Source organism: Colossoma macropomum, unplaced genomic scaffold, assembly GCF_904425465.1.
Source record: "Colossoma macropomum unplaced genomic scaffold, Colossoma_macropomum, whole genome shotgun sequence".
Taxonomy (NCBI): Eukaryota; Metazoa; Chordata; class Actinopteri; order Characiformes; family Serrasalmidae; genus Colossoma; species Colossoma macropomum.
In genome coordinates, this window is record NW_023494788.1 from 27,089,523 (window position 1) to 27,104,170 (window position 14,648).

The following is a 14,648-nucleotide window of genomic DNA, read 5'->3' on the forward strand; positions in this document are numbered from 1 at the left end:
CAGAAAGCTTGATTAACACGCAAGTCTTCCAGGCAGGGAAGGAGAACTCCAGGAAATTCTCTTGCATTGTTGTTTATTAGCAAAGCAGCCATGGCAATTTTGAAGAATATCTCCTCAGGTTTTATTTGACTGAAACAGAATGCCATTTTAACCAACAATCCGATGGCAGTCAGAAAAAGAAGGAGGCTTATTTTTTCCATACAATGCTAAGAAAGAGATGAAGGAGGATGATTAAATAGTGATTAATACTAAATGAAAGCACCTCAAGACCACTAAGAATAATCTGCAATCGAGCACAACAAAATACGGACTGTCTGGGAGAAATCAGTTGGAGAACAAAACCACAATCAAAATGATAATCTCCTTCATGATTCCCTGTTAATTCTCCAATTTCTCAATGCATTTCTTACAGTATTTTGCCTTTTCCGTTTGGCTGTATGTGATTTAGATTAAAGAGAATGGCATTTTTTCAGACACATAAATAAACACTGGCTAAATCTTCTTTATTTCAAAAATATTCTGCATGTCAGACATGCTGTAATTTGCCGAAGTGGTGTAATCCACTTTGCGGCTGTGCGCCTTTCGCCTTTCGCCGGCTGCGCGCATGCTCTTTTCTGTGGCGGCCGTGCTCGGGTTGATTGCGGCAGCGCGGCGTAATGCAATTTGGCGGCTGTGCTAAAGCAGTAGAGATGAAGAGGCGCGGCGGAGCAATCTGTGATGGTAATCTTGGCCTGGGACGACTCTTTTGCGGGGCGCTGAAATTGTGCATGGATTAACCAGATGGTGGAACGGGAATCCATCTGATAGGATTAAACTTTGGTGCCTTCCTCCGTTGCCATCTGTTCCCCTTGCGCTGCTTTGCTTGCGTACAGAATGTACGCACATACACACGTATATACAAACACACATGCATGTCCATGCACACGCAGTGAACACACACGCACACACAGTGCTTATTCCTTTGAGTCTGGGCCCAGAGCGGCTTTCTCGGAGCCCCGCGGACACCTCTTTCCACCACACTGAGTGTGTGCCGTGGCCACAGCCCCCAGCTGACAGACCTCACTGCACAGGCCGCCTCTGACACGGCAGGGCTTGTTGGCCGGCGGGGAAGAAGAATCATGTTTCCAAACTGAGTAAACTACTGCGCTAGTTGTGCCAGACTGAGGTAGTTATAGAAACAATGGCAGGCGTGTGACCTGACGTTCAATAAAAGTTGTGGGTTCAACTTAACCTCTTAAATTCTAGGCTGATGATTCACTTAGAAATGGATTTATCATTGTGTTTTATACATTTGATCTACAGTACATAATTAATTACACACATATAATTGCATAATTATAGAATTCATTAAGTAGGTAGTAAATTGTATAAACATTCAGGGTAAATATGGTATTGGCACGTTCAAGTCTGCACTTCTAACTTTGTCCAGTTGTTTTCTGTTTAACAATGACAAAACGTAAAAAAATGTAAAGGAAGGGTTTTCTTTCTCCCAACCACAGCTGTATGCACAATAACATTTCTTTATGTTCAATTCATAATAAAAACCTCTCTTCTTCTACCCTAAAATACAAATTAAAGTTTATAAATCTGAACTTTCTCTGGAATTTCTCTGCTGGTTTCAATGATTATCAGTGAGAAATAATTAAACAAAATGTAAGAAGACCTATGAAAACCTTGAGACTTATTACTCAGTAACTTCTACAGAACTAATGTGAAAGTTATGTACTTATGAGAGAGAGTAGTTGAAGTGTGGACCCATATACTGGTCTCTTAAAGGGGAAATCCATACTTAAAAAAATGAAACATTCAACATAATTAAATTATTAAGATGCAAACAAATCAATGAGTTTGGTTTGATGTGAAATGCAACATCATGGAACAACTTGTTCAGAGATGGTGACAGTAACCAGACATTCGAAGAGTTTAATGCCTCTACAAGCTATCCTTACAGAAAGTTATTATATGAAATGGTTACAACTACATTGCCTGATTCCTAAAGATTGGTTTATGAAAGTTTTAAAATAAAGTTTAGGCCTAAAAAGTACATGCAGGGTGTTATAAGGAAAATAATATCATTTTTTTCTGATTTACTACATAGATTCCAAATTTATTACATCAACATTTTATATAAAAGTCATGTAACGTAAATGTAAAAGTAATTAACTTGTTTGCATTATAGACTTCATGACCCCGCGTTTCTATTACAACCACTGTAAAGAAATCTAAGCTGGTAAGTTTCTCCACAATGCAACATTTCATACCAAAAAACGAAATGAATGACTTTATTTATCTGAACAGCAGAGTTATGCAGATATTTGGAAAAATAGGTGGAATTCCTCTTTAACATTGAAGGGGTTACTCAGTACAAGCCTTGAAGAAGACAGAACTTTTTTCCATAGTGAGAACTGGATGCATACAACAGGATAACATGACATTCATAAATTAAATAATGCAATTATGAATATGCTGTATGGTTTGCATTGTCCATTCAGTTGTCAAATATGTTCAGGCATTAGGGGCACTGAGTTTGTAATCTTCCATTTGCCTTTGGAATCTATGCAAAGTGTGCAAACATGTCCCTGGGGAAAACAGAGCCAGCGATTTAACAGAAGAACTCAATCATCATCACCACCATCCAATCGGCTATATAACTTAAATCCACTCATAGTTTCTCATCACTGTCAGAAGGTTAACAGTCGAAGCCTGAAAATATGCTTCTCTTTCTCAAACCTAAATGAGAAAATGATTGGATTTGTTTGCCTTCTGATGATCAAATCAGATCTCAAATCATCTCCACATGTTATTAGAGGAGTATTAGGAAAGTCTGGCTTGAACCTGGGAGAGGCTGTGCCGCAGCATGAGATGGAGCATGCCAGATAAGGCCACGTCTCTGAGGAAATAAATGTGCAGTGCTTAAGCAGCTATGGCCTTATAAGACACATGTAGAAGTCTAAAGAGAACAGGCCACTTGGGGAACGCTGGATTCACGGCTCTTTTTTCAGCCTGCGCAAACGGCCCAGGCGGGATAGAAGTAGTGGGGGCGGGGGGGGAGGCAGGGGCTTACAGTGCAGTGCCGCAACTGTACAGCTTTGATTAAGGGGTCATTTGTTATCCCGTGGCGCATATGTGTTGTAGCCTTTATTCCCAGCATCTAACATGCGAGGCTGTGGATGTGGAGAAAGCTCCTGGTGTTTGGTGGCACTTCCAGTAATAATCCAGCAGAGAGGCTCTGTTGTGACTGGGATTGTAATGGGCTCCACAGAGACCAGTGTAGGCTTGAGAAGCACTCTGAGTTTCTCCTCGGCCTTCTCCTCTCCTCCACTCTTCTCTTCCTTCTCTCCCTTCTTTCTTCCTCTTCTCTTTTCCTCTTATCCCTTTCCCCTCTCCACTCATACCCTCTCTTCTCCATTCAACTCTCCTCTCCTCTCCTTTCCTCTCCTCTCCTCTCCTCTTCTCTCCTCTCCTCTCCTCTCCTCTCCTCTCATTTTCTCTAAACCTTTCATATCTCCTCTCCATTCCACTTCTTTCTCTTGCCCTCCTGTCTTCTCTTTCCTCTCCTCTCCTCACCTTCTGTCTTCTCCCCTTTCTCCTGTGTGTGTGTGATGCTTAGGGGTAGAGGGGTGGCACCAGAGTGCTATTTGATGTGTTTGTCTAAGAACAATCAGCTGTTTAAAGCAATTCTATAGGCACTGAGAGACAGGAGATGATGGTTATGAGCTGCTGTAAGTACATGCACCCTCAGTTATGTTTGAAACATTCTGATATAATGCAAGTGCAAGTTAACATTATTCAAACTGACTCTTAAATTCCTCCAATTCGTGTCCTTTAAAAGACAATGATTGCAATATTGTAGATCCAATCGGTACTGTCATTAAAACAGTCAAACCTTAGGCTCTGTGCTTGCATTTCTCTTTGTTAATGTGGTGCAAGGGTAGGACGCTACACCATTCCAGCTCTACTGAGTGTGACAAAGTGGCCTAGTTTTGCTGAACGCACATCGCAGAGAGACCTTGGCGTTATTAATTAGCTTTGTGCAAATAAAAGAGTTTGTTGGTCGGGGGAAAAAGTACAGTGAAGGGGAAATTTTCTAACGAGTCAGAGGATTGCGAACAGGGGGCTGAGGCGCAGTACATTACACATGCAGTGCAGACGCAACACTTTTCTGCCTCTCATCCTCTGTGTCTTTCTTCCTTTCTTGTCCTCTCTCCCCTTACCCATTTTCTTTCCTCATTTCTCTCCTCCTCCTCCCTATGACTATCTCCCTCTCTCTCTCTCCCTCTGTCTCTCCCTGTGAAAAAGTGCATGACTTCATTGTCCTCTTGCACCAGAGGCTGAAGGATATGCACTGGATGTCAAAGAGGCACAAGCATGCTTGGGGTATCAAACGGGTGAAGCTGTCCTCACAGCTCTCCTTTTAAAGTGGCAACACACTTAAGAAACAGGAATATTAGATGTGTTTTTTAATATAGACCAGTCTGATAGTACAGTACACATACACATAGGGGTTTGAGCCTCTGCCCCTTTGGCCTCAAACTGTACCCAAGTGCCTACTTGGTTGGTGTGTATAATAACTGTATTCTTCAAGATCCATTACAGCGAGATGTATCCCAGGAATATGGCTCATATGTTAGCTTGGGTTCCGCCAAAGATCTACAAGCTTCATTGCTTTTGGACACCCCTTCTGGTGCAGTACCGCCTGTGTGTTTTTTTTTTAAATGCTGTCCATAATGCTTTTGTTACTGTAAAAATTAGGGAATAATACAAGACTCTGAGGAGCTCTTATAGAGTCCTAACAACACGCTATATAGCAATTACATAGTTAGTATTACTGCATCAATGTTAGTTTTAAATTATCCTGATGTTATATGTGTTTTATTGTCAGAAAGACAATTATTGCCTAAACAGTAGTGAAGTGAGTAATGCCATGTCTTTGCACGCTGGTGACTGGGGTTCAAATCAAAGATGTTATGTTAGTGCTTTTGACTTCCTTTGGAAAAACTCTTAACATTACATTCTCTTGATAAGAGTGGCTGGAATATACAATCAGTTAAGCTAAATTTATGTTTATGTTCCCCTTTTTCTCCCTTAAACCCCTGTCCCTCCCAAAATGTCTGTGCATGGGCCGGCTGAAACTAAAGTGATGGACATTTGTTATAACTGTTATGAAGTGTCATTCCCAAGTATTGGAATGTAGAAGGCAGAGATCTTGGTAAAAACAACAAATATTCTATCAATTCTAACACAGTATATGATGTTCTTATCCAAGCCTCAAAAATTCTTCATAAAAGAGTAATGAATGGAACAAATGTTGCTTTAGTTTAAAATCTCCTATGAGATTTACTTCATAAAACATAAAACAGACTGCTTTTTGAATATGTTATTCAATGTTTATGCGTGAAATCCTTATTTAGGTAGCCTTCAAAATAGTGTTACCATTTTTCTTTCTCTGATAAACTTTAAAATTGATGTAATATTAATATTGCAATACCCAAATCTGCACTTTAACCTCAGTGGCTAAAAGAAATTTGTTTAGCTCTTTTAAATTTTCAAGTGACAGTTTTTTACGATTTTCAAGTGACATTTTTCACCATTGCAAGAATGCTTTATCCCCACCTCACTCGCACACACTGAACCACATGCTCACCATGCTCCAGGTATGATGGGGTGCCCTCTGAAGGGTCCAGTCGGCGAGCCCTGCGCCCATGTTTGGAGTTGTTGTGCACAAACATGTTGTCAGACACAGCCAAGACATGGCCGTCCACGCTGACCGTTGTAGACACCACCACCTGCAGGAGGACCACACATCTTTATGAACCCCCAGCCCTAGATCATTTCTGCCAATTCTCCCTTACTCCTCACACATCTCAGACACAGAAACTGTAGAACTGTTTCTCTAAAGAACCCAGACAATGAGAACAGCTGAGATCATCCACAGCCCCTTGTAAGCAGAGTGCCTCTTATTTAAATAATGGCCCTTGAGCTTCAAGAGGTTTCCATCTCAAGAGAGATGTTTGATGAGACACGGCAAACATGGCTTAACACTTTCTGTTTCTCTTAGTTCTTTTTTCTCTGTCCTCTCTTCACCTGATACCCTTGTTAACACTCATTTGTACTTCACTAGACTTTCTACATTTTCACTATAATCTATACTGATGTATTAAATAAAAGAGCTTCACTCAAATAGACTAAATTCAGTTATCCAAACTATGCAAAAATGCACCGATTGCTCCAATTACAGTCTGTAGAAAAGCAAATCAATTTGAGCACTCATTAAAGTTGAGGGCAAACTCACTCTATGGCACTAGCACCACAATTAAAATGAATAATTAGAGCCAAAAATCGAAGTGATCATTAGCATGACACATGAAGGCTGAAGAGTCTTGTCAAGCCATCAGTAGTACATCATCCGAACAATATGAATTAATAGGAAGTGTACGGCAGGGAAAGTCTGTGACATAAATTTGGGAAAACACTTTTATAAAAATTATTTTCTTTCTAATCTCTATTTCGGAATAAATTCATTCATTCATACACAGTAATGTTACTATTTACTAGTTACAAGTTTGGGTGCACTTACCCATTTTACACCTTTTATAATAATAATAAACCACGAAATAACACAAAATGGAATTATACAGAAACCAAAAAGTGTTCAACAAATCAAAACTCTCTTCTGTTTTAGACTCTTTTAGAATTTTGACCCCTTTTGCTGTAATGCAGCTTTACATACTCTTGGCATTCTCACTGGTAGCTTTAGGATGCACCTGAGAAGCTTTTCAAAAGGACTGTGGAAGATACACACATGCTGAGACCTTGTTGTTGCTGAAAAACTCTTGCTGGTGGCATGTAAAAATACACCGTACTGTTCAAAAGTTTTAGGCATCTGAGAAATTCATACATAAAAGCTATTTGATTGGGCAGTAAGCATTTAAGTGCTCAGAGCACTTATATTAGAATAAATGCAAATAGCATTGCATTATTTGATGTATGTTAGTGTTTTCATTTAACTGCTACCAGCCCTCTCTTCACAGTAGAGTTTAAAAAACAGTAATTATCATCCAATAAAGGCTTCAGCTAATCAATCCTTTATTAAATGAAATCAAGTGTGCTGATGATAGATTTTTAAAAATCCATGTAATGACCAGGGGAATTGAGGAGAAATTCAGAAGAAAAACCTGTGTTCTCCTAGCTAGCCTCTAACTTAATTTTGTGCTGCATTACAGTTAGTTCGAATTTATTGTAATGTAATGTGTTTTTATTGGCAGAAAGACAATTACTGCCCAAATAAAAGGTATTAAACAGTTTGGTTAGGTGCCTAGAACTTTTGTTCTGTATTTTTTGTATTTAATTTATTTGTTTATTTATTCATTTTGTTTTGGAAATAAGTTAATGCACAAGAGCATCACTTTCACTGTTTGTGTTTGCATTAGAAACATGTCATTTAAAAATAAGCCATTAGATGAAAATGTCTTTAAGATGATGAAAAATGTATATTCAATTAGATCCATCCAAACTACTGAGTGATAGTATACATTAGCATAAAGCAATCTTAAAGACAAACACATTCAGTCACGTGTCCAAATGTTGAGTGGTACTATACTCACTCTTTGGTTTGTCTGGTTGATTTTTGGCATTTGTTTTCAGAGAATAATTGAACATTAATATAGGATGGGCATATTAAGAGGGTATTCCTAAATGAATAAGAGCAAGTGGCTTCTTGTGTGTGCAGTCCCAGCTCACAGACTGGAGTCAGCTGTTACCTGGAAGCGTCGCATGTCTCGTGGGTTCCCTGCATTCTTTAGACAGTTTTGGTTGCATTTCAGGAAGAACTTCAGGAAAAACCTGGAAAGAGACAGAATAAGAGAACACATCAGTACAGCGTTGGTGACCTGATGAGAGCAGGCTGGTGATGAATGTACGGTGGTGGTAGACATCAGCTTGTAAACTAGTCTGAGACTGTGTGAATGGAACCTCATTATCTGTCATCACGTTGTGACAGAGAGGTCCTTGTAAGAAGAGCAGGGGAAACTTGTTATTACCCAGAACTCACACAAGGATAGAGTTAGAGACCCCCCTCACCCTACACACACACACACACACACATACAACCACAAACACACACGCTAGCAGAAATAAAGAGCAGACCATCTGTCGTATGCCAGAGACATGCCTGACAACCTTGTGATCCACACAGCCATATGAGGGAGGGAGAGAGAGAGAGAGAGAGAGAGAGAGAGAGAGAGAGAGAGAGGAGAAACTACTACACAGCATCTCAACTTGAGCCAAAGGTCACACTGGTGAGCTCCCCAAACCAAAATAGCCGATTTTGCACTTGATAAGAAAGGCAATAATGAAACTGCAGTGCATGAACCTGATTTCAACATAAACAAAAATATCACTGAAATAAAAAGTAATGTTTTTCTGCAGTTCAAACTTGATGTCATGCTTAGATACAGCATTTCAACCACAAGTGTATTCTCTCAAAAATGATGTTTAATTAACATTTAATTAATTCATTTTTCACATTTTGTGTTAATCCCTTTCTGCAGGCTTGCTAGTGAAAATCGCCAAAGATATCCTTATTAATACAATAAAATATATTTTTTTTTTTCAAAATATAACTATAGTTGAATTAAAATCATTTGAAATATTTAATTAATGGCTGAACTGAAAGACCTCCAAAACATGCTGAAATTACATTTTATGACTACTGGGGAAAGGAGTTAAATGTGTGTTCAAGGTAAAGGTGCAACAGTGAATGGGGAAAAATATTATTAACCAATCTTATCATGTTTTGCCACCCTTTCACACCCCCCTTTGCTAATGAAGCAAAGGCACTCAGACCCTCCCTGATACAGTTTTTCATTTGCGAACAACTTCATGGTGCGGAAGGAAAATGTCTTTTGCTTTCTGATTCACATATTGTTTTTAACAATCTGTTTATAGAGAGTTCCTACAGTTCTTCAGCTGCCCTGCCCTGGATAAGAGACTTTGTGAATGCTCTTTCATCCAGCCATCCATGAAAGCAAACCCAATTGATGGTGCTAGTGATTATACAGAAACATTCTATGGTCAAAAAGAATAATATATTTTACTTCAGCTTGAAATTAGTGTTCTTCTTCACTGCAAGATCTTTTTCACTTTTGATTAAAGTTTGTTTTGATGACTGTATTTGTTCTCCTCCTCATGAATGAAGTCTGGATGTGTTTGTAACAGGCTTAACAGGTTTTTCCATATTTTCCCACTCCTCTGGTCTGTGCTCTGATTTCCACTATTAATTAACACAGTAGGGTTTCTCTCTTTCTTTTACTCTGCTCTCTCTCTCTTCTTTCATGGTTTAACCCTTCACTACTTCACTTTAGTGAAGAGCCAGTGTCTATCTGCCACTTTCCCTTCCACCTGCTGTTTCAAAGTACACAGCTACATGCGAGCGCCCCTTTCTATTACGTCCTGTGGGAGGTCACAGTCACGGCTCAGTCATGTGCTGCCATTTGTATGAACTGTGAATACTGGATCAAGTAAACAGTATGACTTACAATTCTTCCAACTGCTTCATTGCTCAAATAAACATTTCACACACACACATACACACGTAAACACAAACACTAATGTATGTATAGAACCACATCCCGATACACTCTTAAAAATAAAAGTTCTTAGCTCTTGGCATTATGGGGGTCATTTTGTGGAGAAAAAGTTTTTACACACTCACACATCTATTTATACCATAATATGTCTATATACAGCTCTTTTGGTCATGCATAAGGGGTAAGATCAAATAATTCTTGATCTCTATGCTATTGGCCTACTCCAATAATCTCCCTCTCTCAGAAAGGCAGTAAGCTAAAGATAATTATGTAAGTAGCCCATGTTTATGCTAAACAAAGGCAGTTTACCTACTTTTTCATGGCTTTCATCATTGCAAACATAAAGATTACATCTAACTACAAATGTGTAGCTTAACTGAAATATATCAAGTGAAAGAGAGCAGAAATTCTAAAAGTTATTAGCAAGCTAATACCAGAAATATTACTGTTAGCGGGCTAGTTAGCTAACAAGTTTAGCAGTAGCTAGCTAACATTTGAAAAACCCTGAACATTGTTTCTGTTGAGATTATAAAGCTAATACATTGTTAAGGCTAATAGCCAGAGATCCCATGTGTTACAATGTTGTAAGCCACATGGCTTTGAATGTAGCTCAGACTTGAGCAATTTTAGAACTGAAATTATCCATTCTGTATGTTGAATTTGCTCAATATATGACCACAAACATGAAGTGAATTCTATATTGATTGCTAAAAACATTCTGCTGTTGATTTAACTATTATGTTACTTGGTTACCACAGCCTGCTGTAAATGAACTGTTTAATAATCCCTTTTGAAATTTAAGAACATGGTCATTATTTAGTCTGGTTATTGTTTTTCCAGTACATTTTGGTATTACTGTCGCTTAGATATTAAAAAAAGTGGATCATTACAGGATGATCCTTTAAAAGGTTATTTAAATAACCAAAAGTGGTTGTTCTCACAAAAGAAACTGTTCCAACCATACCTTTATTAATTTTTTGCTGCTTACCTTTAGTTCACCTAGTTTACACAGACACACACACACAGTGTGATTTTAACATAGTTGAGATCCTTATACAGTCGTATGCAAAAGTTTGGAGAAACGACAACATGTTTTATTGGTTTTCCAGATGAAAATAAGTTAACATCTTCTAGAGGGAAATTAACTATGCCATTTTTCTGCAAATTCTCTATTTATTTGCTGAGTGTAACAGTTTTGGAAAAAATAAAACCTAAGATGTAAAATGGCCACATTATCCAATATGTTAAATTCAGCAATTGAACAGTAATTGTAATTTCTCTGCAGAAGATTTGTACTTATTTTTACCTAGAAAATCAACAAAACACGTAATCTGATCAGGGGTGCCTAAATTTTTGCATACAACTGTATGCATGGGTGTGTGTGAGTGCATTTATGTGTGTGTGCCCTGCTGTCATGTTTTTTGACAACTGTATACAACTTGTTATGAGTATGTGCTGGCTGGGATTTGCACTGGATCAACATGGATTCTGGCCTTTATCTACTGTCTATGCAATGCCCTTGTCATTATGCATTCCATACTCATCCCCTTGCATCCTTTCATCCCTTTGTCATGCCTCTGTTCCATCCATTCGTACTTCTTCTAGCGGCTGTAATAAGTGGAGGTCATAAAGACACAAATGCTCGCAGGCACACACACGTCAAGCGAGTGAGCGACATGGAACGGTGGTATTATTGCTAATGACAGCACTGCAGTCTTGACCTACACCATACAAAAACACACGAACGCTCTCCAAAGTGTTCAAAGAGTGTGTGAGTGTGTGTGTGTGTGTATGTGTCCACAAAGAGCACGAAGAGCAGCGCTGTTTAGGTAAACAGATTCGTCCCTGAGGGCTGGCTGTGTCGGGCTCCTGCAGGCTGCTATGATATCGTTTACTGTAAAAGCTCTAAGCCCTGCTGTCTTCCTCTCTGATTCTCCCCTGCTGCAGCCTGTCTGAGCTCTGCATGATCTCTCTCTCTCTCTCTTGCTCTCTCTCTCTCTCAGCTGCCCCCGTGCGTCAATAGTGCCGAGAGTATGACCCATTCCTCCTAACACTCGGCTTAACCCCAACACTGATATCACACACTCTCTCAGTCCTACTAAATCCCCAGCAAAAACCAGGGTGTACTAGCTTTAGCTTTCATGGCCTACAACCAGCCTTTGTCTCACAGGTCACACAGTCACACAGACACACTCACACTTTCTAAAGGCCTTTATCCACACCTTTGAAGTAAGAAGTGCAAAGTATGCATAGTTTGACTTCCTTGACCCCTCCGGCCCATTACTGCACATGGACACGAAGGCCGCATGTAATCACACATGTAATGTTTATTAAAGTGCCCAGCGTCCCCTTCGCAGGGCACTTTGGACAGGGACCTTATGCTTTTAGAAGTGATTGGATGGCAGATTGCAAATGGCATGGCTAAGAGCACTTCAATTAGCAAAGGCTATTACTACGCCTGGCGTGAGGAAAAGGGGCAGCGCTCCAAGCTCCTGCCACCGGCAGAGGAGTTACGGGGGCCGGAGAGCGAGGCCTGACCCGCTGGACATGCTTCTCTGCCTGACACATCCGAGAGCACATTACCCCCGCTGACAGCCATAACAATGAGCAGGGCTATGTGAGGGTATAAGAAAGTGTAAACACAAGAGAGGCTGTGGAAGAAGGCACACAGAGAGAGGAAAAGAAACAAGCAAGGGATAAAGTAAAGCAGCGGGGTGGATGGCTGGTGTCACAGGGGTTGATATAATCCTCAACGTATTGACCTTTGTCCTCTGACTGAAGAGTGGTCAAGTCTGTCTGAGAGCTGGATTTGCTGTCCTAATTGCCTTGCTGCCTTTCCGAAAGCTGCATTAAAAAAGTATATATATATATATATATATATATATATATATATATATATATATATATATATATATATATACCACAATATATCACACTGCACACTGTGCTATAATACAAACCAAATCAAGCTTGCATTAGTGTACATCAAGTTGTTTTAAAGCACCTTAAAATAAAAAAAAAAAGATCAAACAGACCAAACTACACATCTATGCTATGATCATGTCATAAAGGTCATATTTGAATAATCGCTGGTCCTTTACATCATATCAAATCTGAGTTACTCTTAAAGGCTTGTCAAACAAAGCCGACTCATCCTCACTTTCAAACTAGTCCTTTTGCCCTACGTTACCACCTCTACCCACTTAAAGGGTGACTGCCGATCCTCAATTAGCTTGCTCTAGCTGTGCTGGCTGGGGGGGGTGAATAGTAGAAGAGCAGCGAGTGAGAGAGAGGGAGAGAGGGTGTGCTAATCTAATGTCAGCACTAAGTGCAGCAGTGTGGCGTTGGAGCATGTGGCATGTGTGAGTATGGTGTTACCCACACTCTCAGTAAATGAGACCAAGTCGACGGCACCGGCCATCAATTATTCAGAGGCTGAGATGGCAATTATGGCACTGAGCACAACCAACATGAATATTTTATGAAGGCTAACGCAGACCGAGAGAGAGTGAGGGAGGGAGAGAGAGAGAGAGAGAGAGAGAGAGAGAGAGAGAGAGAGAGAGAGAGAGAGAATACAAATGCGTCCAGCTCTAAGAGACTCAGCCCTTGCCAATTCTCGCCAAGAAGCACACTCAGCTTGCCGTTTTCCTAAGCCATGATATCTCTCTTCATCTGCCCTATCTCTTCGTCTCTCCTCACCTTCCGCTACTCTATCTACGTCGTCCGGATTGGTTCGCCTGAGAGTGATCAGCATGAGACATCTTAAAATTGCACCCCCCTTTCCCCCCTCCATGCAGTCCGCCACCCAACTCTCCATTACCCCATCGCTGTAGGGGCATGGCAGGAATGCTGCAGTTGTTTCTAGTCATGCTACGCAAGTCTCGGCTAATTGAGTAACAGGACACCAGGTTGAGGAGTGATGGCCTAATCTTCTGAGCAACAGCGTTGAAGCTGGCCAGCCCTGCTGTGCCTCCCTGTCTGCTCTCTGTGTCTCTCACTGGCTACAGGGTTACCCTTTTACATAAAGCCCCCCTCACCGCAAAAAAAACACATAGCTCACACACGTCAAAAAAATCCCTACCCAGCCTTGTGGGCTGCTCAGTGCCAGTAGCAGCTAACTTGCTTTTAATTCAGCCAAGACAAGGAACACCAGCACAACACAAAATATTAGGGAATAATAAGACATCGCAGGCAAAACGAAACTTAATTCCTTTACAGTGGAAAAAAAAAAGAAGTGTAACAATATGACAGTTACAACAAGTTCTTCCCCTCCCTCCTCGCTTCAGGCAGAGACCAAGAGCAGGCATTGGGTGCTGACAGCTTGAAAATTGCTTACAATACACATCTCAGAAAAGATCTATCCCAGGCAAAAAAAAAAAAAGTGAAAATATCACTGGCTTGCTTAGCTGGTCTTTCAGATGTCTTCCCCTCCTTCACAACCACCCCCCCATTTGTTATGGCTGGATTTTTGCAATGGCCTGCGTGTTTGGTGCCAACTGCAACCCAAGAACTATTGCAGAGGGAAAAAAGGAAAAAGAAAGAGCAAAGACAAATCTCTTATCATTATATAAGAGGAAATGGAAGAAGAAACCTTGCTTGGTTTCCACGACCCACTCCTAGTACAGTACAGTGGGGTGCGAAAGTTTGGGCAGCCTTGTTAATTTTCCTGATTTACCTTCATAAATCATTGATTGTTTGGATAAAAAAATTCCGTTAAATATATCATATAGGGGACAAACACAGTGATACTTGAGAAGTGAAACGAAGTTTATATGAATTACAGAAAGTGTGCAATAATTGTCTAAACAAAATTAGGCAGGTGCATAAATTTGGGCACCAAAAAAAAAAAACCTTAACTCAATATTTAGTAGATCCTCCTTTCGCAGAAATAACAGCCTCTAAACGCTTCCTATAGCTTCTAATGAGAGTCTGGATTGTGGCTGAAGGTATTTTAGACCATTCTTCTTTACAAAACATCTCTAGTTCATTCAGGTTTGATGGTTTCCGAGCATGGACAGCTCTCTTTAAGTGACATCACAGATTTTCAATAATATTCAGGTC

At 40.1% G+C, this 14,648-nt stretch overlaps 1 protein-coding gene across 5 annotated transcripts in view; it reads right to left on the reverse strand.

Annotated features, from left to right (window-relative positions):
- ebf1a (EBF transcription factor 1a) overlaps positions 1–14,648 on the reverse strand; it is a 162,166-nt gene that overhangs the window by 42,911 nt on the left and 104,607 nt on the right. For all 5 annotated transcript variants that reach the window (XM_036568974.1, XM_036568973.1, XM_036568970.1 and 2 more), the window contains exons 7-8: positions 7,761–7,842; positions 5,645–5,786 (exon numbers count right to left, since the gene is read on the reverse strand). In XM_036568974.1, the coding sequence (XP_036424867.1) occupies positions 5,645–5,786; positions 7,761–7,842 (224 nt within the window). The remainder of the gene's footprint in view (positions 1–5,644; positions 5,787–7,760; positions 7,843–14,648) is intronic.